General features: G+C 41.3%; 1 protein-coding gene across 1 annotated transcript in view; it reads right to left on the bottom strand.

Annotated features, from left to right (window-relative positions):
- The window catches only part of RUNX1 (RUNX family transcription factor 1), a 270,979-nt gene that overhangs the window by 89,180 nt on the left and 154,462 nt on the right, over window positions 1–27,337 (bottom strand). Inside the window, exons 3-4 of the mRNA XM_054973938.1 lie at window positions 25,428–25,684; window positions 16,534–16,690 (exon numbers count right to left, since the gene is read on the bottom strand). Of these exons, the coding sequence (XP_054829913.1) occupies window positions 16,534–16,690; window positions 25,428–25,684 (414 nt within the window). The remainder of the gene's footprint in view (window positions 1–16,533; window positions 16,691–25,427; window positions 25,685–27,337) is intronic.

Below are 27,337 nucleotides of genomic sequence, written 5' to 3'. Positions count from 1 at the left end.
ATGAGGAAGTGTAGTATGATACAATATTGCAACGTTTTGTCTACTATAGCAGGAACACCTCCACATTGCAGGGTTTGTACCTTCAGAGAGAGAAGATTGAATATGTTTCTCTTCCTGTTCCTTACCCTTTTTTTTCTTTTTCTCCCACTTCAACTTGAGTTAAATTTCAAATGTACTATTGAGACTTTGGATCCAGTGAATAAATTCTGGCCAAAATTGATTTTTACACAAAGCAATCATGTTCAGCCATAATATACTCAGAGCTAAACCTTGTCTTCTTTAGTGAGGCCTCCATTAAGGCAACATTGTCAGATAAAATTCTGAATAATTTGCACCTCCATTGATTCAGTCTCAAAAATTATCATTAACTAGTTTGAAACTAAGCTGCAAGCCACAGGCTTTTACCCCCCCCCCCCGCCCCACACACACCTTTTTGTTTTGTTTTGTTTCCTGCAGTGTTATGTAGAGAGAGATCTTGTGTAGAATCTGTATTTCCACATTTCTCTAACTAGAGAAATTATGTACTTTCTCTGGTTTGCATACTTTGGAGATTCTTGGATATTAAGAAAATGTATCGCCACCACTTAACCAGTAACCAAAATTGAATTTCATAAAAATAGATGAGGGCATGACCATTTAAGTTGAATTGTGAATGTTGTGTTATGAAAAAAATAAACTCTAGTTTCTTCCTAGTAGAGTTAATATGACTGGTAGCACAAGTAATTAGAGACACCCATCACTTTCTAAACACTGTTTGAACAAACAATATGAATATTCATTCTTACTTTTAGAAGAGCATTTACAGAGCAAAGGGGACAACCCAGTGTTAACTCCTAGACCAGGCCCAGGGACTTGTTGCCATCATGGACCTGGTACAGGAAGCCCTTGTTATTATCCTTGACTCATGGGCCCTGTGGCTAGAGGTACAGTAAGTGACACACCTCCCTTGAGTATCATGAAGGCTTGGCAAGGAGGATCCTGAGCCATATGTATGTGATGGCTCAAGGCTCCGAGTCAGGGTGGCCTCGCCCATAAATTCAGGAATGCATGAACAAGAGGAGGCTTGCCTCCCACTAACGGCCCATACTGCATCTTGGATTGGAATGAGATTTGGCCTGCAGTTGCCACAGATCCCCTTTGACAGATATAAAATAAATAAACTTGGCCCTTTTTATTACCCACTTGAAGGCATAGCTTTCCATTTGAAAGGACTACATGAGCACATGTGGTAAAGCATTTGTTTTTCACCACTTTTCCAACACTCTAAGAAACCAAAGTTCTGAGATGGACTCCCACCTCATAATCAGCATGAACATGGACTCTGGCTCTTTCTGTATGCACACTTATACTGGGTTTTGTGGGTATTTGATCCATGAGGATTGGATCTTCTTTGGACCTCTGTAATTATACACTTAAGGCTTTCTAGGGGAAAAGGAAATGTCAGTTTCATCAGCTGATCAGCGAGGACATGTCAGTTTCATTGACTGAGGAAACTTGCACAGTTTATACTTGTTTTAAAGTACCAACATTGCAAACTTGTTGTTTAAAAAAGGCAAAAAAGAATGATTAAAAAGTATAGGATTAAAGGTGTACAAAAACACTTCATTAATTTCATTATTTTCTCCTGTGAGTATGCTTGGGTACAGTTTCATTTCTGCACTGAGGCTGTTTCACTTCTCAGAATCATGGTACACTGTCATCTTGATCACTGCTCTGAAAGACCTTAAAGCTGTTTCCCCCAGCCACTCACAGAATGTGAGAACATCTATAGGGAAGCTGCTCTGGTTATTTAAGGAACTTGTTTAGTTATGAATGTGTAAGTGCTGCTATTTCAACAAATACACAATCACAGTTCTTTATTTCATTCCATTATTTAATAAAAATAAAAGACAGCTCTACTAAACAATTTGTGTAAGTTTTGGCAATGGTCCCTGGTCACCCTACAGCCACAATTATAGTTTTCAGCAGATGTTAGACATCTGGAAACTTAAAGCGACCTACAATATCCACATCTTCTATTTTTTTAAATTCTGTACCCTTGATTGCACTTTTCAGTTACTCCTAATGCCACTTGTAGAATTGCAAAGTCTCCTGAGAATCAGACCCACAGATACAAAGAGGGAGCCTGGGTCCCTAGAGGTGATACCTGCCAAATCTCATGAGATGACACAGAGATGAGCAGTGACTAGTGGGGACAGAAGACAGCGCTTGTCTGATCAAGGGAAGATCTTCATTGTGCCTGGTGCTTCAAAGTAAAGCCTTGAAAAAATGTGGGGAAGGGAGTAAGTGAAAATAGCTTCCCCTGTTGAGTCTCATCCTGACATTTTATTCTTTCTCCTGGGGATCCTGAGAGGAAGATTAAAATCCTGCAAATGCAGGTCAAACACTAGGATCTGGCGAGGCTAGCCAGGTCTTTCTAATGAGGAGGTTGTCAGTGGTGGGCAAGATCAACTTCATTCCTTTCTAGATCTGCATACTTTAACTGTGTGTGGAAGCAAATGCCAATCAGACCTCTTTTCAATCACAGTTTATCACAGTATGATTATTTTGTCTGACTTCATTGCTGAAGAAATTTGGAGGTCGAGGGGAAAAAACTGGCTGAATACAACCGTGCAACAACTACCTGTTTACATGCTCGAGAGTGAAGGGGGGCTATAGTCTTTCTGGATCAACAAACTTCACCCCTGGTATATTTAGGTTCTTGTTGGTTCCTCAGATCCCATAAGAATAAATTCAGAAGTGTCAAGTTCACAGAGACTGAAGGAGATGATATTTTCATCCCATGTACAAGACTGCAAGAATTGCAAGGCTGCAGCAGTCACCTCAAGAGAGCAACAGAACCATGGGTATTCACTGTCTCTTATTTGCTGTCTTTGTCATTCAGCTTTCTGTTTACTCATTAGGTAATCAGATCTGAGACAGATAGATAACTAGACAAGAGACAATTATCTGACCTAACTTGTAAAAAGACCTAAGTGTGTCATGTTAAGGCACTTGCATGGTAAATGTGATGTGGGATTATGAATGATATTCAAAAACAGAACACAAAATGTTGCCATACTTAATCTAATAAACAATGCATGTTTAAGAATAGTTTCTTTGGCTGAAACCCTCACCTTTTTAGGATGAAATTGACTTTTAAAAATAAAATCAACTGTTAATGGCAAAGCAAAGAAGCTTTTAAACAGAACCAGAGTGGCTTCTGTTGTACAATAACAACATTCTTAAAATCCTAGGTGGAGCCACTGATTAAAGTAGTGTTATGCTGTTGGGTGGCCTACACCTCAAGAACACAATGGTAGTACAAAAGTACTATAAAGCTTTATTGTTACTGTCTAATGCCTATTGTGAAAATATTGAGGGGTGGAAGGCATGGGCATGATTCAGACATATTTGCATGATATTAATGTTTAAACAAAGATGACGGAAAGGTTAACTGACAGAGGAGTTACTGTTTCCATGATAAGAAGCTAAATGCCAGTTATTTCCTGTTTGCTGTCAGGCACCAAATTCTGCACCAGGACTACCCTCCTCTAGAACTTAAGCAATCTTCAAATCTAAAGGCATTGACATGGGGTTTTTTTTGACAGTGTGTGCATACTTTCAGCTTGCAAGTGGTTGCCCAGTTCTTCAGTTTAAAGCAATCCTCCCAAATAAAGTAGAAATGTAAATGCTGTATTTGTTCAAAGCATCCTTAAAATGCAGCATGGGAGATTTTTTCTTTTTAATTCATGGACTGGTTTTACTTCTGGACTTAGTTTTCCCTTTATTTGTGATTCTTGGTGGGATGCAGCCATCTTCTCTTTAGTTTGTTGCATAAAGGCGGTAAGCTGAGGCAGCTGTAGAACCCCCACCCACACCCCGCACCCCGCACCCCACTCCAACAACTGACAAGGCATATATTTTTTTAAAAATCACAAGATAGCAGCCCTAACAGAACATGGTGCTGTCACAGTAACTGATGCTAATAGCAAGAGCTTCAGAGTTACAGATAAGATTGCCAACTTCCAGGTAGGGACTGGAGACCTCGTGGAATTCCAACTGATCTCCAGGTTCCCCTGGAAAAACTCGGCTGCTTTGTGCTCTATGGCATTATATCCTGTTGAGCTCCCACCTCTCTCCAAGCTCCCCCCTCCCCCGGCACAAGCCCCTAAATCTGCAGGAATTTCCCAACCCAGAGCTGTAACTCTAGTTACAGAACATGTGGCAAGCTGAGCTATTATGTACAAACCTAAAGAGTAGAATCTCTTTCCTTGTCTCTCTCACACAGATCCACATACAATATTCTACTATATAAAAGGCAGGCCATATTGGTGACAGCTCACTTTTTATCCTGGAGCAGGCACACTCTAGCCTGCGTGAGGATAAAAAGTCATCACCAATACTTCTTTCTTAGGAAGGGGCAGGGAGAGCTGGCACACCCCTCCCAAGGCCCCACAGCAGCCATGGGAAGGCCCAGTGTGGCCTGGTGCTACTGCCTGGCACGCCAGTGGGGAGGGCCGCGCTTTTGCACCAGTCTTCTTTGTCACTGCAGTAGCTTCCTCGAGGCTTCTGGACTGTGTTACGGTGGGCTGTGAAGTGCTTCTGTGCTCTGCACCAACTCAATTCCCACCCACTTGAGGCTGAATTGGGCCAGTGCAGAGCCGAGGAATGCTGCCAAGGCAGTGTGATGGGCCCTGGAGTTCCTGTGCTCCACACTGGCCCAATTTCACTGGTTTGAGGCTGAATTGGGCCAGTACAGAGTGCAGGAATGCTGCTGGAGTGGCGCGATGGGCCCTGGAGCGCTCCTGTACTCTACGCCAGCCAGATTTCTGCCTACTTGAGGCCTAATTGGACTAGTGCAGAGCGCAGGAATACTGCTGGGGAGGCGCAATGGGCCCTGAAGTGCTCTGCACTCCTCACCGACCTGATTTCCACCCGCTTGAGGCCAAAATTGGCTCACTGTGGAGCGTAAGAATGCTGCTGGAGTGGCACATTCCCTCACAAGGCCCTGCTAGAGCCCATTGTATTTTTAAACACAATGGGCTTTGGTGCTAGTTTGAAAATTATGTCCTTTTCCTTAGGAATAAAACTGTAAGTAAACTTTAAAAACAGTAAACTTTGGTTGTAGTATGTAGTTCAGATAAAATGGCTTTCTAGATTGTTGGATTAGATTTGTCTCTTGTCCTTACATATCACAATAGTTATGTATAGTGAATTCCAAATGGTAATTTGCTGAGAAGCTCATGTGATTTACTTTACCATAGTATCATTTTTAGTTTAAATTGTAATGGAGCCAAAATAGCAATTATTTAATCATAATAGTCTTATTTTAATGGTTACTCTTATTGTGATATTTATTTTTCCCAGGCAGATCCACTCTAGAAGATGACTTCCGCAAGCAGGCAGACAAATATGGATCAAAAGTAAAACCTATAACACATTGCTTTTGCCAACTATGCAAGCAATTGAGTCCATGAGGTAACTGAATAGCCCTAAACAGAAGTGTGTGCTAAGCTGAGTTGCTTTATTATAGCACAAAACAAGAAAACAGTCAGGAGACAGGACACTAACTCATCCTCATAAGCCTCACTTAAAATAAAAAGTACGAGCACAGCTTGGTGCAACCAACAAAACAAGTAGATTTATTGTTATTGGAATTAGGGCAGCGGGCTCAGCATTTGGCACGTCTGCTGTTTACCACTATATTGCTCACAGAGACAGGAAGCTCTAAAAAAATCACCTTTCCAAAACTGTTGCCTGATTAAGATTCTCATTGATGAAACCAGCAGTTCTGTGAGAACAGCAAAATATACCTTACTGAGAAAGTCTATGCAGTATGAATACTGTAAAAGATCTTGATCACATTGCACGTATACCCTTTTTATTCCAACCTTAGAGAAAAAATGGTTGAACCCACATACAACAGCTTCAAAATACTGGAAGGAAGGAAGGAAGGAAGGAAGGAAGGAAGGAAGGAAGGAAGGAAGGAAGGAAGGAAGGAAGGAAGGAAGGAAGGAAGGAAGGAAGGAAGGAAGGAAGACAGACAGACAGACAGACAGACAGACAGACAGACAGACAGACAATCAACAATTAACTCTTTCTAGTATTGGTAGTGTCCATGAAGATGTTTTGCTGTACAGAAAATAAACTCAAATAAAGGATTTGTTTAATGTGTTACATTAAAATGAGCCACAGTCAAAAGTCACATTATGTATTTGTGTTTAAATACATATGCAGATTGTTTTAACAAAAAGGCTCTCAGTGAAACTTAATCGCTTTCCTATCCTTTTTTCTTATTGATGCTTTTTAAAGTCTTTTTTGCAGATCAGATTGAATTAACAGAATATTTGTGGGCTGGCAGAGAAAGTATACTTCGCCCCACAAAACCACATGATGTTTTCAGTTCAAATATCCTCACTGAACTGTGTCATATAGCCCCAAGACAATCAGCAATTCATACCAAAAAAGATTGGCATAGCGTTGAGTGTGTCTACAACTGTAACAGTCTAGAATCCACTGATGCTAAGCAGAGAAGATAACCAAACTCAAATGACTATGCCACTGATTGTTTTTACCTAATACTGTTTTCCTCTTGAGAATCAAAAGGTTAGAAAATAATAGTAAATAAAACATATTTAGTGTTTCTAACCCCCACTCTTTTTGCCATACATTTGTGAATTACAATTTTGTTCCATCAGAGTTCTTTCCAGGGTGGCTAGCTTTCCTTTCAGGCTGCTGTGTCTTCAGACATTTGTGTGTGTCTCTAATTTCTACAATTCCAAAGGCATAATAGCAATGTTTTATTTTTATTGTAGTTTTTTTTTTAAAGATTGTGGCTGTATTTGACCTATCATTTGTTGTTTCTCTGGTTTTGTGATCTGTTTTGAGAGCAAAAGCTGGCATATACATGTCTTAAGTAATACATTTTAAAAAACCCTTTCCCCATCAGTGCTCCTCTCTGTGAAGAAAGGTTGCACATGCTATGTTTCCACTAGTAATGAACTCTTAAGGTTCAGGTGCCTTGTTAGACAATAGTTTGAACCCTCAGGCCTTCAAACGTTGTTTCATGTTGGTGGTGAGTCTGCCAACACTTTACCTTTGAAAAGATCTGCAAGTCTTGCTAGTTCTTTGAGTATAATGTGTGGTAAACAGCAGTGGTATTTATTGTACAAGGTTTTCATTCTTCCTGTTGCTTGTCTTACAAATGATTATATTTTCAGTATCAAATCAACACTGCCAAATTCATGAGTGACATGATTGGAGCACCACAGAGTTATTTTAGGGCAATCAATTACTATCTTGGTCAAAACTTCTCAGCATCTAAAAGCAGCAAAAGAGAGGAGGGCCCTTTTTCCTAATGCTTCCCTACTAGGGTTGCCAACTAGGGATGCAATGGCAAACCACCTCTGCTTCTCACTTGCCTTGAAAGCTCCTTGCTGGGATTGCCATAAGTTGGTTGCAACATATATACATATAATTTCTAAAAGGTTCCATTAAAATAGTGCTGAATATATATTTGTCCTCCATGATACAAGATATGTTCTTCTAATATTGTAAGAAACAATGTTGAACAGAATAATTTGAATATGTTTTTGTAGGATAACATTTTTTCCTTAAACACTGAGAATTATATTGCTGAGAATCAGGCCATCCATCCATCCATCCAGCAGCACCACCCTAAATAGACTCCTCTTAGTCTATTGTAACTCTGCTTAGGATCGCACTGCCAGTCACAATCAGATGCCTCTGGAAGGCTAGCAATCAGGACATGATTAGAACATATATCCATGGTTTGTTTAAAAAAAAAAAAACGAGCCCCCAACCTGACTGTTTTCCCTACAACAAGCTTACCCCCTCATCCATTTCTAATAACGCATTACTAGCACTGGATCAGAACCATAACTGGTATAGGGGATTAAAAATACATGGGAAGGCTTTGTCATTTGAAGATGCCATGAAATATACCATAATCCTGGATTAATTTCAACAGGATTTAAGAGCATTTAACCAATCAAACAAAAATAATCTCATACCTATTCCTGCACTATTCTATCTTTTGGATACCCCCTTATAGTTGATTAGATAATTAGACAAGGTATTAATGTTCAATACAAATTCATTTTAATTCAACTAAACTATGCCAAATAGTACATAGTGGCTTTCAATATCAAGGAATTCAAACTAAGTTTTTGGAATTTTTATTTTTCACTATAAATAAATAAACTCTGTATCTTTAGAATAGAGAAAATTGTTTGAAAATGGCCACTCAGTGGCTTCTATCCCCATGGAAGATTGCAAAATTATATAAGACTTATTAAATAGAATGTTGACACTAGTGTGGGCTGAGAATAGATGCCTCCTCTCCATACTGTGATTTTGGAAACTAACAGCAGTTACCATTATAGAAATATTACACTTGGTCATTCAATTTGTACCAGAATTTCTTCGGCTCAGTTATATAAAGAATAATATACCATTAAAATGCTAAGAATGAATATATTCAACATCAACACCACTAGATGCTTATGCCAAATATCTACGTAACTACATGAAAATGGTTTGTCAATGTGTGGGAAATATTTACTTTGAAAAAGTTTACTACTTATTAGTGTAAAAATACAGGAAAGGCAAATGGAATTTCAACAACTTTGATTCACTATATATTTAATGAACTTTCTATGTTTATCTGAAACCTTAAACATTCAGTGTATGACTGATAGCAAGAATATGCTTTGGTTCATTATATAATTGTATTTTATGAACTATGAAATTTTCTTCTGAACTTTTGTAACTCTCTTATATGCTTTGGCTCTAACGACAACAATAATATAACAACTATTTTTAAATTGTCCTATATACCTTTCAATGTATGTTCTGTTGTATCTTCACATACATAATCTTCATTAATAGATTTCTGTTTTTAATAAACAGCAAACTCATATGAATAGATTCTTAAATTATGAAGATATATGCCCCAGGTAGATTTTTCAAGCATGGCACCAGGAAAAGAAACTAGATTTCAGATATGGGCCAATACCTTCTGGCTATAAACATACAATGGAAATTTTAAATCCAAGGTTCAGCCAAAGTTTGAGTAACAGCTATATTTCTAATGATGCTCAGAATCCCATTCTATATATTAGACTTCCAGGGAACTAGCAGCACAAACTTTTCTTTAACTTAGCTTGACATTTAAAAGGAAACATGGCTTCATTTTCTTGAAAAATCATTGCTATTGTTGTCATTTGCACAATCCCTTTAAATAAAAATAACTCACTGTCAATTTTTTATTTCTTGTATCCCTTTATCTCATATATTAACTTCTACTTCAGGGATAAAGGAAACAGTGCATGACTGTTTAGGTACTTGTATTGCTCTGCACTACTACTGGTAAACTAGAGAGAAAATGATCAGCTGCCAAGTCGTATGTGATGCTGAAACCTACTTCCATATAAACACACAAGGATAGGCAAGGAAATTGCCACAGGGAGGATGATGGAAATGTGGAAGCACAACCTGGTGGACTACCAATTATCCCCAACATACCCAACATGAAGGACTCAGTAATAATATATCCTTCTCATTCCTTTGCCATTCACTGCTGTGGTTGACATTAACTGAACCTATACCATGTGAATATTCCAGTTGCTGGAAGAGGAAATAATTTAGGCAGCTTTTTATCAAGTATTGGCAGGAGTTTTGATCCTGTTGCAATGTTTTGAAAAGTCTACAAAGATCACACATTTACAGATCCTGGCATGATAGGTGCCTCAAAATGAACAAAGTTCATTTATACATACACATATGTAGGGTATCAATGTGCTTTATTTAGACTACATTCTTCTATTATCTGCAAAAGTTATTTACCTTGAGTTGTTTTTGACTGTGTTGAACAATGTCATTGATTCCAGACTGAAATTGGTGAGAAGATGCCATTCTGGGAAAGAGATGGGAATGAACGGATTTGATTTGATAGTTGGAAATAGGTTTTTTTTTTTAATTTAATGAAAGTTTGGGAAGGATTCCTCCTAATCTTGTTTGTGAGGGTTTTACTATCCATGGTTATCCGGGTTTCCTTTAGTAAGCTTGAGTTAAATAAAATAAGTTCATGAAATCAGATATCTGGACAAATAAAATATTTCTACAAGTTATTATCAATCTACAGATGAGAAAGGCCATGAATAATAATAATAAGGACAATGCTTACTAGTAATTTTGTATCTATTGTAGTGTTCATGTTCCTCTCTATAATCCCCTTCAATAGTGCATTGTTATTCTGATTTTTACAGAAGGGAAACTAAAGCCCATAGTAGAGGTTCTGCTGTACATATTGTCCCAATTCACATTTATTTATAAAAATTGGTTTTATTTAGACATTTTTTAAAAAAAATCTCTTAACAGTTGGTTGATAATGCCATAAAGCAAGCAGGTACATTGTGGTCAGTAAAGCATTTTCTATCAGAAATGGTTATTTTTATTGCATTTATTTCATGCAAAAGTTTTTCACATTGGTGTTTATTTCATCATGAATAATAGCAGTGCATTGGTAAGAAAACTTTGGCTTGAAAGAGCAAGGGTGGAAAACTTCTAGGTCCAAAGAAACTTTTCATCAGTTAACCCAATGAAGTATTAAAATTTTCAAGCCTTAAGTAGAAAAAAATCTGAAATCCTAAGTATACTTGCTGATAAGTAAGTTGTATAAAAAACATTTAGGGTCAGTAATGCAAGAAGGATAAGGCAGAAGTGCAGGTTTTACCAGTAACAGTCTGAACAAGGTAAAAATTGTTAATATCTCCCAATTCCATGGTATTAAAAATTTAGCCAAATCTCTAATATTCAAGCTACATATTTGTTTCTGGTCGTCTATTCTCATCAGGAGAATAATGGCAATTTCAAAAAGAGTACAGCAACTGGGGAGGGAGGGAAATATAAAACAAAACAAAAATATAATCTTGCCTCCATTATGCCTAGCCATTAACTCCAGTAGGGCTAAGTACACATGACTGAGTGCAGGATTGCAGCCTAATACAAGCCAATGTTTGGGCAAAGGAAGCAAAAGAGGGTTAGCCAGATAATTAGGCTTATGGTACTGGACAGCCAAGAGTGAATCTGAATAACTGATGAACTGAAGTAGTTGGATTAATGGGGATTTTGTTATGTCTAGCAGAAAAATCCAACTGCCAAAAAACTTTACTGACCTATGCATACAGCTAGGCAAATAATACTTCTGAGATAGAAAAAGAAAGGCATGAATCTGAATTGCCACTGCTTAAAACTGTTTTAGACAGTTCCACATACTGCAAAGCCAAAATTAGTTACTCTTTTCTATGGACATTTCCAGCAGTGACCATTTTTTTACTCTTCTTGGCAATATGTTGTTATTTTAAATTACCCTCAGTGACATCACTGCATAGCCAAAATTGATGACTGCTGAGCATTGTGACATCATCACACTTACTATGTGATCCTTGATTGGGTAGGATCATTCATGTGACAAATCCACAAAGAAGCTATAGCTATGGAAATCGTTTTGCTGAGGATTGGAAAACAAACTCAATATTCACAGTACAAACATTTTTCAGGAAAAAATCCCACCCTCTAAAATCACAAGTTTTACTTGATGATCAAAAACAAAGTGTATCTGGTACAGCCCTAGTTCCGCAGAAATTACTTGTGATCATTTCAATTGCAAACCATATGCACAGGACAAACTTTCAAATGGCTTTTGTATCACCTTTTGCATATTGTTTATTCATAATACTGCTTCTGAGAAGCTAGTAGCTTCATGAGCTCTGAAACATTACACAGGGCTAACATAAGTTAATTTTCCTGTACTCGTTTCATGATGTTTGACGTAACTACCATAGTCTTCACACTTTAAGCCATTGCAATAAAAGAATACCAGAAGCCATGCACCCTAATGCAAACAGCCCACACCTTTAGGAAACAGTTCAGGTTTGTATGAATAAACAAAAGAATATATTAGTCATTCACTCAAAATCAGTATTGCCCATGGAGCTCAAACCTTCAGACCTCAACAATTAGCATACAATGTTCCTGAGATCATTTCAATCGTTAAACTTATCCTGAAAAGTTCTTTCAATTTTCATTTGTACATCTACTTTGGAACATAAATGATCAGTGCTAAATGTTACTGAATGGAATTAGCAAAATAAATTACTGATTTTCTTCTCAGGATCTCTGTTCTTCCAGTTCTGACCTTAAGAACTGTGCCGACTCTGACTTCTGGCTCACTTGCAGTGCCAGCTACTAAAGTGCAGGCCTGCTTTTATTAGCTTCTCAAACACTTTGCCAGCTCTACGTTTAAATCTTCAAAATGTTTTCTAAACACTCTGAATCATAATGAGAATTCCATTTACTGAAAAGGTGCAGCCTTCCATATAACAAGTGAACATGTTTAATGACTGATTCTTTTATACATTACAGCATCACTCATGTTTTCAGTAAATGGATATAATTTTCTCAGCTTTACCCTATTATTATCACTCGTTAGCATCACCAAGCTACAATTCCAAATGCAGGTATTTCTCTCCCTTAGCAATTATGTTCTGTACAGAAGCAACTCAGCCAAGTTTAAGAGCCATCAAGTTCAGCATATCAGACTAAAAATGTAGCAAAAGCAGATTAGAAAAAAATGTCTACCAACATGAGCTTCTTGGAAAATTCAAGTAAAGCCTACTATGCACAAATCAAAAGACCCGTCCCAGTTCTGATAAAATCACTATGTTAGTAAAAAGCAAGAGTTAGAGAGCTATGCAATCTTCCGGAATGATATTTATAACTAGGAGTTAATTAGTACACTGCGCATTCTGCCTGTTTGCAGTTTCAGCCTTCCCTCAAGGAACGTCTCAGGAACATAGGGCCAGTTCATGCGCTCGCCCATTAGAGCATTCACTCCAGCTGGAGGAGTAAGTCTGCACCATCATCACACATGTAAAATAATTTGCATCCTAGTGGCCTCAGAATCATATATCCAATTTGAGAGATACTTATCCTTTTTGTTTTGGCTAAATCAAGGCTAAATCCTTTTTGGCTAAATCAAGGCTAAATCCTTTTTGTTTTGGCTAAATCAAGGCTAGTATAGGCCCCAGTGCACTTAGAAACTCATATTCAGTGCATATTCAGTGCAGTACTCATATTACATGAGTAGTAGTTTCTCCAGTACCACCAAAGGAATATTGAGCCAAGTGAGCGTGTGGACAGGCCCCTAACATGCACAATATGTAGCCACTAATATTGCTAGCAGCCTTACCATCATCACAGAAACATTTTCCCTAGCCGTGACAGTCATGGGAATTGTTGCTGTCCTAATCCGCAGTAGTCAACACCAGGATTTTTTTTTCAGCTGGAACGTGGTGGAACAGAGTTCCAGAACCTCTTGAAAATGGTCACATGGCTGGTGGCCCCACCTCTGATCTCCAGACAGAGGGGAGATTAGATTGCCCTCTGTGCAGCTGGATGGTGCGGAGGGCAATTTAAACTCTCCTCTGTCTGGAGATCAGGGGCGGGCCACCAGCCATGTGACTCTTTTTGGCTCGGATGATTTAAACTTTTAAAAACACCCCCCTTGTTCCAGCTGACCCCAAGTAACGTGAACGTGATTGGTCCTGGGAGCATGTGCGCACTTTGCACGTGTGCATGTGGTACCAGGGGCACCACCTCCCACCAAGAGTTGCCCCCTGTGCTGACAACCCACTGAGTTCCACCACCTCTTTTCCCAGAAAAAAAGCCCTGGTCAACTCATTGACTTGAGTGTATAACAACAAACTATGCAAAAAAGAAGTGACCAAAGCACCCAAAGCACAAGCTGTAGATTGTTCTCTTTCCTCCATAACAGGATTTAAAATCAGGATTAAACAAGAATTTGGAGTTCAGGAGAGAACAAACCATAATTTGTGATTTAAATGTAATGCGAAAGGAGATGAGATAGAGCAAGGGAGGCAAGCCATGATTTGATGGTACACATGATCGATGCTATTAACTTAGATCCTTTTGATGCATTAATGGTGCAGCTGAGGCTAGTCATGTAGAGGAACAAATGTTATGGTTGTAGCACCCTGACCTGGGTGGTCCAGGTAGCCTGATCTCCTCAAATCTCAGAAGTTAAGCAGGGTTGGCCCTGGTCAGTATTTGGTTGAGTGACTACTAGGGTTGCTACAAAGAGGCAGGCAATTGCAAACCATCTTCACGTATCTCTTGCCTTGAAAACCCCAGCCAGGGTCACCATAAATTGGCTGCAACTTAACGCATGCACATACACGCATGCAGATTTAGGATGAATCAAAGACTATGTGACTGTACCAGTAACATGGAAATTTTAGCAGATACATATTATTCCGTTATTTCAGAATAGTTGTTCAAATTCTGCCTTTGCCCCAACAATTAAAGATCCTCCATCTTTTATCATATATTAACAAATATATTGGCTGCTACCGGAAGAATATTTCCACCATCTGAGGAGATGGGGAAATTTCTATCAGTTCTCCTCCCACTGCATACCCTCAGGTTACCCAGTGCTGTTTCTATGGGGTCACCTGAACCTTGGAATTTTGGAGCAATGGAAAAAGGGGATGTGTGGGAAGTACTAGTCTCAAGCTGTTCTTATGGTTCTCATTGAAGACAAGGCACAAAATTTTTAAAAATGTGATTACAGCACTAAGGTACACTGGGGAAAACATTTCATTGAAATCAATGGATATTATTCCCACATAAACATATTTAATATGAATATGCCAATTTGTTCTTTACTTCAGCCCAGTTGAAATTACAGTAGTAAAAACAAACACACATCAAATTCTTGAAAAAAACTCGGAATTCTTAAACAATGCAACTGGGCAACCTAAGAAAGTGCTCCATATAGGTGCTCGCCAATGCTAACATAGTATTAGCAACATGCAACAGCTTTCTTTGCTGTTTTAGCAATCACCAACCTTTATGCATCAGTGTTTTTGTTTTAGGCCTCCAAGATGTTCATAATTTCATTTATTAACACTCCTCTCTACAAATAGAGGGTCTCACAACTATAACAAATGTGACTTATTTAAAAACCTTTATGAGGACAATTTTACTTGGAAAAGTACATTAATCTTTATGTTATCAACCTAATTTTGAAATTCTCTTTCTACAATTACTATCTGTATGAGTAACCTAAAGTAATTTAAACTAGTTATGTAAATAAGAAAAGTATGTAAATGGAAATTTAATTTATATTATTGAAAGCATTATGGTAAAAACTCTGTCCTTCAAAAGTAAAAATGTGCCATATGTCACTGAAGTTATTAGACAGATTTTAAATTGTTATAGATGGCTAATCAGACTCCTTCTCTTGCTATATATATAAAATGGGCAGGACCTGTGAGTATTATTTTATTATGTTAGCATATATTTATCGAGTTGGGATCATATGATGTATTAAATCTCAGTTAACTGAATCAGCTGGGATCCTTAGGCACATCTGATATGTACCCAGACTCTCCCAGTCACAATCTAATTACAAAAGCTTCACTAATTGAATAAATTCTGGAATTTACAGCACTATTTAAAACATCCCAGAAGCAATCATACTATTCCAGCAGAGTTATCATATCATATCATATCATATCATATCATATCATATCATATCATATCATATCATATCATATCATATCATATCATATCACTTCTTCAGTATACATGATCCGTGCTAGTCTGCCTTCTCTACTGGAGTGAATGAAAATATCTGATATTACAAGGAGCTCTTTATCCATAGCACAGTTTATGTACTGAGTAGGTACAGATTACAGCACCAAAGCTCTAAGGGTATATTTTTAAAAAAGCATCTTACACTATTTCATAGTAGCCTCACCTTATGGAATGGCCTGCTTGAGGAGGTCAGGAAAGCTCCCACTTTCCTGCCTTCCCCAAACTATGCAAAATGTGTGGCTTTCTACCCAAATTATAGGGCTGTATCATAAGAATTAGCTCAGAGAGGGACTGTATGCTACACTGTTAGGTATTGTCTGCTGATATAGACATGCACCTACTAGGGAATTTCCATATCATGGAAATATATGGAAATTAGTAATTCTTTGTTTCAGAAAGATTTCATCTCTGTGCTCAGCTTAATGCTTGTTTTCAACTTTTCTGCTACCGTACCCTATTGTATCTCTTTCACTGAATGTCCTAACTGTTGTTCATTATTGTACTTTGCTTAGTGAACATCCTAGCTGTTGATTATACTGTATTTTCACTTGTACTGTTTAATCTGCCTGGGATCTCAGTGAAAAATGCTGGCTATTATTATTAAGAATAAGAATCTTAATCTGATCCTCTAATGTTCATTGAATACATATATGATACACTCAGTAATGAGTCATAATCTGCAATAATCTACTGTGATAAAATCAATATGGACTCAGGCTTCATAAATACTGAAATCTCACTCATTATTCAGATATGAAATCAAAGACATAATTGTAGAAGACAATGTTCTTAGAACTGTAACTAAGGATTGTTAGGATATTCTGAAAAAAGTAAGGCTCAACTACATACCTCTTCCACTTCTACCCACAAATCTCAAGTCATTAAATCGAGCCACTTGATTTTTCATTGCAGCAGTAGCATTTCTGAGTTCTGCAGAATAGTTTTCATCATTTCCAGCCATTACCGTGACCAAAGTCCCATCAGGGACATCTCCTAAGGCTACCACCTGAAGATTAAACAAAAAAGTTTTCAATTTCATATATTTTCCGTTTGAATATACAAAATATCAGTGAACTTGTATGAGGTAGGATAACAACCATGTTATGCAACCCAGAAAAAAATAAACACACAGAGTTAACCCAAATATTACTTTGGTAAGTGGGACACAGTCGCAAAGACACTCCTGAATTTAAGTGCAACATATTAAAGAAATGCTTAATACCTAAATCCCAAATGCATCTTCTTGGAAATAAGTATAACTATATTTCAATGGAACTGACTTCAAAAAAAGTTTAAGATTAGAATCTTATATATGTAGCGACAACAGTGGCATATCAGTGTTTAGTAGCTGATGTATAGCTTTTTTTACCAGCACAGTATAGCCTCTTGAAGATTTGAGGTGATGCAAAGATTAACATAAAACATTGTACTGCATGATATTATGCCAATAACAGCTTCTATATTCTGTGTTACAATACGCAGAAATGACTGAAGAGGAGATGGCACAAGTGACTGGAAAAAAATGACTTTCTTGGCATTATAAAGGCTATGTGGACACAATAGTTTCATCACCATTATGACCCCACAGATGAGGAGGTGGGTCTAGATCTAAGTACAAGAACTTCTGCAAGCAAGCAACTGCCAAATGCATGCGAGAGGACAAAGAACTAAACTATTTGACTGACTTCTGCAATATTGACCTCCTGATACAGGACCAGTTTGTGCATTCCATTCTGGAAAGAAATGCCCAGTTCCACATTATTTATTTAATTTATTTAAAACATGTATATGCCACTGTTCCAACCATCAAGGTCCCCAAGGCAGTGAATATCAGACATTAAAACAATACAATAACATTTAAAATGTGTATATAAATACAATGAAAACATATAGACATACAGACAAACTTACACACACACACACACACAACCAGGCAAGAGGGTGAAAGGAAATAGAAAAGTCTTCACTCACTGGTGGAAGACAATACAGAGAGAAAGACAGATGAATCTCCCTAAGGAGAGAATTCTGAAGTTTAGGCACTACAATTCAGAATGTTCTTACCTGGGTTGCCACCTGTCTAACCTCAGATGGCAGGGATACCCAAAGCAAGGCCTTCAAAGAAGACTAGAGCGGATGGGTAGGTTCATATGGGAAAAGTGGTCCCTTAGGTATGCTGGTCCTAAGCCATATAGGGTTTTAATGTCAATACCAGTGCCTTAGAGCCTGGAAGAAGGAAACACAAGTATACTCTTTCCTACACTTCAACCCTCACTGGATATCATCTGAAGCATGCTCTTGAGAAAGTTGTTGTCTGTCATAGCTTCATCTCCTCTAAGATGACCTGCTCCAAGAGGACAAGGACAATAATGACCATAAGGATCATCTCAAGCGCCTGCTGACACAGGGTTCCAAAGCAATGGGACTGCAACTCACAGGCAATGTGTCTTGCTCACATAAGATGTTGTGACAGCATCATTGGCTTGATGGTGACATCAATTGAAAACCCTTGGAGAAAAGTATAACTCCACTGACTGCACTTGCTATTTTCTCTGCATATAATATGGAAAGCTCACATTTTATTTTATCTTTAATAGGAAATAGCCATTGACCTTCCAATTGACTATTTATACCTTATACTTCCTTTTTACTTTGTTCCCCAATAGTGGCTTCATTTTGTGCTTTAACTTTTAATTGTATTGGGATGACTCCCTCACCCCCAGCCCCCCATTTTGTTTCTCACTCACATGCTATTTCTAATCAACCATGAAATTGTCGAAGGCTTTCACGGCCGGAGAACGATGGTTGTTGGGGGTTTTCCGGGCTGTATTGCCGTGGTCTTGGCATTGTAGTTCCTGACGTTTCGCCAGCAGCTGTGGCTAGCATCTTCAGAGGTGTAGCACCAAAAGACAGAGATTCTCTATCTTTTGGTGCTACACCTCTGAAGATGCTAGCCACAGCTGCTGGCGAAACGTCAGGAACTACAATGCCAAGACCACGGCAATACAGCCCGGAAAACCCCCAACAACCAACCATGAAATTCTCTCCTCATAGCCATAAATCTATTGGGTAGGGATCTAGTTGAAATCTGTAGCACTTTCCTTCTCCATAACAAGCTAAGAACTGAAATGTTTGAAAATTTCTGTAAAGGCTCCCAAACTCCTTTAACCCAATGCCCCTCATTTCTGGTAATCTCCATTTCTTTTTAAAAAATCAATTCTGTAGAAAACTCATAGTGTTGAAATTTCCCCTTTGTGCATCTATTCTCCTTCCGTATACTCAGCCCTGCTCAACAGCCCACGCTGTCACCTTTTGCCCTCTGCTGTACCTCATTAATGTCACATTCAGCTTATTTTTTCAAATTCACTTGCTGTTGTTTTTTGCTTTATGTCAGTACTGAAGTTATATTTCTATGGAAGAAGCAGGACCAGATGAAAATTTTAGGGAGGGAGAATGAAATTGAATGAAGCACACAATAGCCTTCCACCATGAGTTGTGCACAACTTTAGTATTAAAACTGCAACTCATTTTTTTTAATAAAGAAAGTTTATAAAACTCGCCAGACCTTCTTCTTTGCTTCTACCCTTCTCTCTCCCATGTCTGAAAGGTCCTATTCTTTCCTCTCTTCAGTCCTCATGAGACTTTTTGGTCCCTTTGTATTCGTCATGTATTTTCATGTGGTCCTTGGGCATCTCTAGGCAGATATGCCAGAAGTTGCTGGCTTTTTCTCCTCCAGTTTCCAGAAACTTCTAACATGAAGGTCTAGGGTAACTAATCAGGCATGGTGCAGCTAAAAATGGAGTGTTTTTAGGAAATCAACCTAAAGGGACACTCTTATTTGGAACTAAGTGCTACTAAAATGAATTTCCTTTATGGTTTTGCTTGCTCTTTAAGACTGCACTCCTATAACCATTCTATATGGCCACACTCATTTGGGAGCAAGCTTCAATGAACAGAGTGGGACCTCTAAGTAAACATGATCAGAATTTAGCTATTACATCCCAACAGTAACCGCATTTACTGGGAAATATGTCTCACTCGTACCAACATTTACCCAGCATTGTTTTCTTATTCACAGATTATTTTTTCTCTTCTAAATGTTCTGGGATATCTACCACAATTCAGCATTACAACTTAGCAAAAAGTCAAGTCAAATGAACGACAGTGTTGAAATCAGAAAGAAACACATTTTAAAGGAATATTATATGGTGCTATGCATCCCTATTTCTGTCTATCTGTATGTGTGGAAAGAAAAAGGAACATTTTCTTTCTCTAAAATATCCCACCAAAAAGTATATTTTCAACTCTCTGTGTTTATAGTATGATACAGGAAAACCTAGCAAAAGAAAGAGAGCTCCCCAGGCCCAGGAGAAAGCAACTGGTATGTAAGGTTGTAAAAGAGAAGCACAGAAACACAAACATTTACATTATAAAACAGACTAAACAGATAAGTAAGAACTTGCTGAGTGAAGATAACTAGTATTTTGCTTGACTATTTAGTTTATAAAAATATATCTTATGCAAGCTGGGTGGAATATTAAAAACCCCAAGCTGCAACACAGTGAAATCTTAACAGCTTTATACCCCTTAATCAAGGGGAAAGAGTGGTTTTATTAAGCGTGACCTGATTTTCTTTGTTTATACAATTATATTACAATTTATTCGAAATAGTAGCAATTGTTATCATTGTTTTTCCTTTTGTTCAATTTCATTTATACACTTTTAAAGAAAACCAGAGGGTTCTAAAGAAATTTTTGCCAAAGTCAGATGGAACCCTTTTCTATGGCATCTACAACCTTATCTACATAGGTCAGGTAAATTCCTACATGATTCTGGGCATTCAGAGCCACCAAGTAGTTAAATGGTTGTATAGATATTCTAGTTCTAAAAACAGATGGGAGTTTAATCCTAAACATTTCTGTTCAGAAATTACATCCTGAAAAGTGCAGCCTTAGTTGTCAACTACATTGAGTAAACATTCTTAAACCCAGAATGCAAAACTTACTTGGAAGAAAGTTCAATGGAAAATAATAGGATTACTTCCAATAAGTGATTTAAGTTTACTTACTTGACACTCAGATTTGGGTTTTGGAATTATGAAGTGCTATATTAAATGACAATAATAATATATACAAGCATCTTAATGGTTGTCACATTTAAAAATAACTCAGCAGATACATTTATGACATTAATTAATCTATAGGATTTTTTATTCCACATTAGAAAGAATTGAAGAATTACTGCCTGTAGAGACAGATATTTGTTGCAAGGTTCACATGACACCAATTTCTTCCTCATAATTATTCAAACAGTTCCAAATTTGGCCCAGTATTGTGGAAAATATTTGCTTATGTCTACACAGAGGGCTTTATATGAGTAATGAAAACAAAGTACGCATGCAGCTGGAACCTATGCATGTTTACTGAGAACTCTCACCGAGTTCAATTGTACTTACTCCCAAGTAAGTGTGCAAAACACTGAAGGTTTACTTAAAGCCTTTGGGGGGGGGACTCACTTGACCTGGGAAAAAATAAATATATATTTACAGGAAGAGTGGCAGGGGACCATCATTACAGTATAGCCATTTAAATACCTGTTGATTCCATTGTTGCCAAGGTTTATATAGCTGTACCGCAAAACAAGAATCCTCTACTAGGAAAAGGAGGCGAAACCACAGGACTGAAAATATTTCCACCCTTCTGCTACCCTTGCTCTCTTCCCGATGGGTTTGCTATCTGCATCCCTCCTATAAGGGATAAAAGTTTTCTCTACAATAAGCCAACAAAACCCTCATGCATGTCATAACACCCATTCTAAAATAGCTTGTTTGTCCACGCAGGGCTTGGCTAAAGAACAAAAATAAGGAAGACATGAGTCGATCCGGCCCCTCTTAAACGCTCTATTCAAACACGAAGAAGAACCTCCAAGGATCTGAGCGTGTCCAGCTACTATCCGCCTACAGGGCCGAGCCAGGAAGCGCCGGTCCCCAACAGATTCTGGCTTCGGAGCCGGAGAGGCTTGCGGGACATTTGGATAAGGACTACCAGGGTCTAAGAGTAGCTTTCCCGCTGGTTGGGGGCTGTAGTGGCCACATAAGCATCGGGGGGGGGGGTAATGCCACTGGGCTTCTTCAAACTGATCGCAGCCCACATTAAGTAATGGGACCACTGATCATCATTGCTTGGAAGCAAACCCCGTTAAAACCAATGGTCTAAAGACTGGCACACTGGGAACGTAGTGTAATTGACTAGGCTTCAGAATTACGCACGTTTTATTCTGGCGTGGTGGGAAGGGTTGTGGGTTTCAGTTAGTGGAAGCCCCCAAGCAAACGGATTAACGTCGGAGCAAGCCTTGAGAACGAGTTGCAGTCCTGGCATTCAGCAACTATCCCTATAGATGCCCCTTCTCCGCAGCCTGCGCCAGGCAAACGGTTAGGGCAAGGAAGCCGGCGGTGGGATTGTCATGATTCAAACGTACAGCTCAGGACTCTGCCCAAGGGCCACTCTGCAACAAGGCATTGCTTGATTTCCGTGGACATTTATTTCCAAGGAAGCCAGTTCAGGATTGCGCCCGGAGCCCTGCTCAATGTATACATTCTCGAAACAAAGTTCAACGGAACTTCTCTCCAAGGCAACTTGTAGGCACCGGGCTGAATGCAAATCTCATTGACAACTTTCATCCCCAATGCATTTGGTGCTACTGCATCCCGATCATAAATGTGGCTCCAGAGACTTATTTCCAGGTGTGTGGGAACAGAATCAGGCTTCTGAAGCTGGAAGGGGAAAGCAGCTCGGACAGAGTTGCCAACAGACCTGGAGAAAAATGTCGTGCCCCCTAGAATGGAGGCCAGATGCTTGGAGAAGGGCTGCTGAAGCCTTTTCTAGTACAGAGGTAAATAATATCACCTGGCAAGAAACATCCCATTAAGACTGTATTAAAGGGACAGGACATTCCCCCCCCTCCAGGCAGCTGGCAGCCCTACACAGAGTTTTTGAACTCGAGTAAAGCCGTGGAGAGCCCAAAAGTAAGGAGCGGGCTTGTACTACAAGTTCTCGCCCCAAATACCAGAATCTTCCTCCCGAATGTGACTCCGCGGTAGCTGTGGGGAATCAGGCAAGGCTGAGTTGCCAGGCTAAGCATATTTACTCTGAAGTAGGAGCCCTGACTTGGCCCTCACTCACGGCCAAGGCAGCATGTTCAGGGCCCGCCTCTAATGTTTTGCGGGTAAAAGAATGAGCCCCCCCCCCAACAGTTTACAAATGAACTTCTTCAGAGCTCAAGGAACTTAACTCTGTAGTAGTCCAAGGGACTTCCAAGAGACATTCCAAGGAAGTTTGCTTGGATTTTCGCCAGACCGCTAGATCTACATGTAAACTATTTCAGCCGTCGGGCTTGAAATTCACTAGTTTGCCGGTAAGCGCTTAAAACCAGAAGCCTTGCGGCCCAGCCCTTTCCTCTAGGAGCAAAGAAATCGCCCTGGACCAGAGTGTTGCCCTAGATGGACTTACACCCGATATAAAGAGGCAGGCCGACTTTACATAGGAGTAAATTATTTAGGGGGTCTGTTACTTCTGAAGCCACTTACACCTGGGAATGGGGGGGATCCATCTCGAAGCGGGGCATTTCACGAACCTTTTTGAAGAAGAGCTTTTGTGCTGACCCGAGTCTAACAGCGCATTACACCCGTTCGCTGAAGTCAATGAACTTAGAAGTGTGTGACTTTCTCGGGATGGTCCTGTAAAACTGCATGCATTCTCTCTGCCAAGAAGAGACTCGATTTTTTAAAAAAAATCTGCAAAGGTGTGCTATTATTTCCAAAAGTTACAAATATGTGCCTGGAGCTCGTTCTAAACTTTCTCCTCCGGGGATGGGGTGGGGGCAGAACAGCCGAAGCCTCAGAGTTTGTGACAATCCCTGGGGAGCTCGGCAGGCTTCCGTTAGGCAGAGGTATTCGCAGGCGCTCCAGGTTAAGCAAGCCCGCAGATACTGGCCGGTTCAGGGCCCGGGGACTCGGATTCCCAGGTGACTCTTCCGCCAGCCCCTGCCCTCGATTTCAGCGCCTGGGGGCTGAAGCGTGCCAGACACATTTTGGACCGTCCGCCCTCCCGCGCCTCCGGTTTCAAGAGGAAGCCAGGCCCGCGCCCACGCTCTCCAAGGCAGCCTCCCACGGGACTTCCCAGGGCTCATTCTTCCAGAAGGGTGTTTGGGATCGCAGGCGTTTGGGCGGGGAGCGCGAAGGCCGGAGGGAAGCCTTTGCAGGCTGAGCTACGAGCGGGAGTCAGCAACGGCGACAGGAAATAAAAGCGCCTGTTGTAGTCACAGCCTGAGCCAGGAGGCCCAAAGCTCGGGGACAAACACTCAAAAGAGCGTGCGTGCATCACGACCTTTCACCCGATCCTAAGAGGTATCAGCCTTCCTTGGAAATGTCTTCTACCTCACTGCCATTTTACAGCGCCGAGATCCGTTCGGCGCGTAGATCCCATTGACTGAACTTTAGGAACTCCAGGCGTCTGTGTTTAGAACTGGGGTTTAAATGAACCCTTTTTAAATGTAGAAAGTTACCACCGCCCTAGAGTTACCCTAGAGTACATGGCAGTCTTACAACTCTATCCTGAAATGAGTGACACTGAAATACTAGGACATAATCCCTTCAAACCAAGAAGGATACGTGGGAATAAGACCCCTCCACTTCTGCTTAACTGGTTTAAGAATCGGGAATGACAGTAGCTGCCAGCTTGGGGGTGTGCCTGTGTGTGTGACCGCATAAGCATCGTGAGATAGTCCAAAAGATTTACTTACACGTGTCACTCCTTGGCCTCCAGGCAGCCCCGGACTACCTTTGATCCCTTCTGCTGCGCGCTTGGGGCTGACACGCCACAGAGTTCCGGTCAGCCTGTTTATGAGAGCCGGGCTAAGGCCTTCAGGTCAGCGCGTCTAGGACGCGTGGAGGACCGTAAACTCTGGGTGACTGTCGCTGGTAATCTTCCCTTTGACCGGCTGGCAGAAGCGAGACAGCGGCCCACCATCCGCCGGTTTCCGGTAGACCCTAGGCCTGTTGGTGGCTGGGATTCCTGCTCTATCTTCTGAGCCAGTAGGCACTTTAAATGGCCTTAAATGGCTCAGGATCACTTGGCACAGGTTCGTTGTGTCTTTACAAGCTCTCGAGAAGCACTTTTACTTTGTAGCACGTTGAATGGGTTGCCCGACCAGAGAGATCCTGTTTATTTTTAAAAAGAGGCACCAGGCCAAACTGGTCAGCCAGCTCACCAAGGGTTTGGGGGATAGTTTTGAAGAAAGGCACCACTGTGTAGTAACAGTGGAGAACTAAAGCGGCACACCTATTTAGGAGTAAACCATTTCTTCTAAGGGGACAACTTCCGACCCCATCCTTCTATAGGATCCGGCTACAGCTTTTCCAAAAGACTCTCTCTGCCTTACAAAAACTTCGCCCTGCACCCTAAGGATGTCCTCCACATGGGTCTGAAATGGAGCACGAGATTCCCACTAATCCGAGCGCCGGCAGGGCGCAGGGCGAGTCGAGGCACCCTGATGTAGGAGTGCGCGACCCGGCCTAGGGCAGCAAAGACCGAACTGGGAAAGCAAAAACCTTCACGATGGGGGGAGAGGTGTGTGTGTGTGAGAAAGAAGGCAGTGCCCCGCGCTGCCACCCCCCAGCCTCCTTGCCTTTATTGCCCCCCCCCCGCCCCACAGCAGACACCTCGTCCCTCCGCCCCCCTCCGGCGTACCTTGAAGGCGATGGGCAAAGTCTTGTTGCACCTCCAATGGGTCGGCAGGACTGAGCAGAGGAAGTTGGGGCTGTCGGTGCGGACTAGCTCGCCCGGGTGATCGGCTAGGACCTCCACCATGCTGCGATCTGCGGTTCTCAGCTTCCCCGCCAGGGCGCCGCTGCCGTTCTCCTGGCCGACCAGCGGCAGCGCGTCGCTCATCTTGCCCGGGCTCAGAGTGGTGGAGGGCGGCGTGAAGCGGCGGCTGGTGCTGGTATCTACGGGGATACGCATCACAACAAGCCTTTTGAGTGAAAAAGTTCCGCAGAGGGCTTCGGACAAAGCGACAAGAGGGCAACTCTTCAGACGGCGGCTCTCGGGAGACCAGCATAAAAGAGAAACGGCTTAGGACCCCGGGCAGGAAGGGCCAGCCGGTGGAGCCTGTCCCGGAGCGAATGCGAGTCGACAGCGAGACAGCGGGGGGAATCTCTGTTTCTTGGTCCCGCCACAGTTAATCCAAGCATCCAGTTTCAGGCTGTGCTGGAAGCATGTATGTATCTCTCTCTCTCTTTCTTTTCTTTTTAAAAAAAACACTACAGTCCTATGGATTTGGATAAGTTCTTCCCATGGGCATTACCAGTGTTATTAAAATCAAAGGCCCTTCCGAAATCCCACACACGGAGAAAAGTTTTGAGCAAAGGAAATGTAAGACATCCGTTCAAAACCACACACGTTCATTGGGGGGGGGGGTCTAGACTTTTCAGTAGTTAATTTCCTATCGTGTTAAGAGCAAGTCCCCACCCCCTGCCTCAAGCCTCTTTAGAATCCAGGTTAAATACATTCAGTCTCTTTTTGCGGAGAAAAAAAATCAGTTTAAAGCAAACGGACGAAGCAGCCTTCAAAGGTGACCTGAGGTTTTCAAAGGTCAACTGGCTATCACAGCGTTATATACTGTAGTTCATCAAATATTTACAGTTGACTCTATAGAGAGTTTAAACACAACAGAAATCCATTAATGTTCTTCTGCAAGATTCCTTCCCCTCCCAAAGCAGCCTTGAAACCCAGACTCGGTAGCTTGGTTCGCGTTGCTTTCATGAGAACCGGCAGTCTTGGCTTTGCAAGGATATGGCCCAAGGACGGTCGTGTGCAGTTGGACTCTCACGAGTCTGAGAAGGTCCCGCGCCTGAGAGCATCTAAGTAACCTCTCGGGATTGGGCTGCTGGTTGGATTGTGGGTTCCCTCTGCGGTTAATGTGTGCAGCGACTTTAACACACACTTCTGAAGTCACCCAACAGTCTGTGGCCGCTGAGTGACTCACTGCCAACTTGGAGGGAGATATCTGAAGCGATCTTCCTCAAATTCAGCCACAGGGCCCGGCTGCTCAGCTCTGGTTTAACCACAGCAGGTGGAGCTCCGCTTCCAGGGCCATCCTTCCTCCTCCCCCCTCCCCTTCTCCCGCCCGCGTCTCACTCTTCCCTCCTTCCAAACTTCACAGCCGGGTCGCCACTACTTCCCAAGCGTCCGCCCGGCCGATTTGCCGCGTCTGCCAGAACCAGAGGACCAGACGCGCGCGCGTGAAGAGAAGCGGGCGGGGGGGGGGGGAGAAGTCCGGAGAGGCAAGAGCCCCCGCGGCTGCCGGGCGCGTTTCCCCCGCGGAAGGCGTCTTCACGTGTTCACCAGGATCCCCGAGCGCGCCCTCCCGATGGCCGCTGCCCGCGGAGGCCAGTCTCTGCCGCCGCCGCGTGTGACCTTCCGCGAGGCGCTGTTTGTTTTCTCATGCTGATCCGGAGAAGTCCGGGCCCCCGCCCCCGCCTCCCGCTCCCTCGCGCCTCCTGGCTCTATGAATGGAGATTGACTGGAAATGAATTTGCTTTTACAGTAAGAGAGTCCGGAGGAATGTCATTCCCTCGGCTCCTTTGCATAGGGGAGGG

Source organism: Eublepharis macularius, chromosome 3, assembly GCF_028583425.1.
Source record: "Eublepharis macularius isolate TG4126 chromosome 3, MPM_Emac_v1.0, whole genome shotgun sequence".
Classification (NCBI taxonomy): Eukaryota; Metazoa; Chordata; class Lepidosauria; order Squamata; family Eublepharidae; genus Eublepharis; species Eublepharis macularius.
This window is presented reverse-complemented; position numbering and strand designations above follow the sequence as displayed.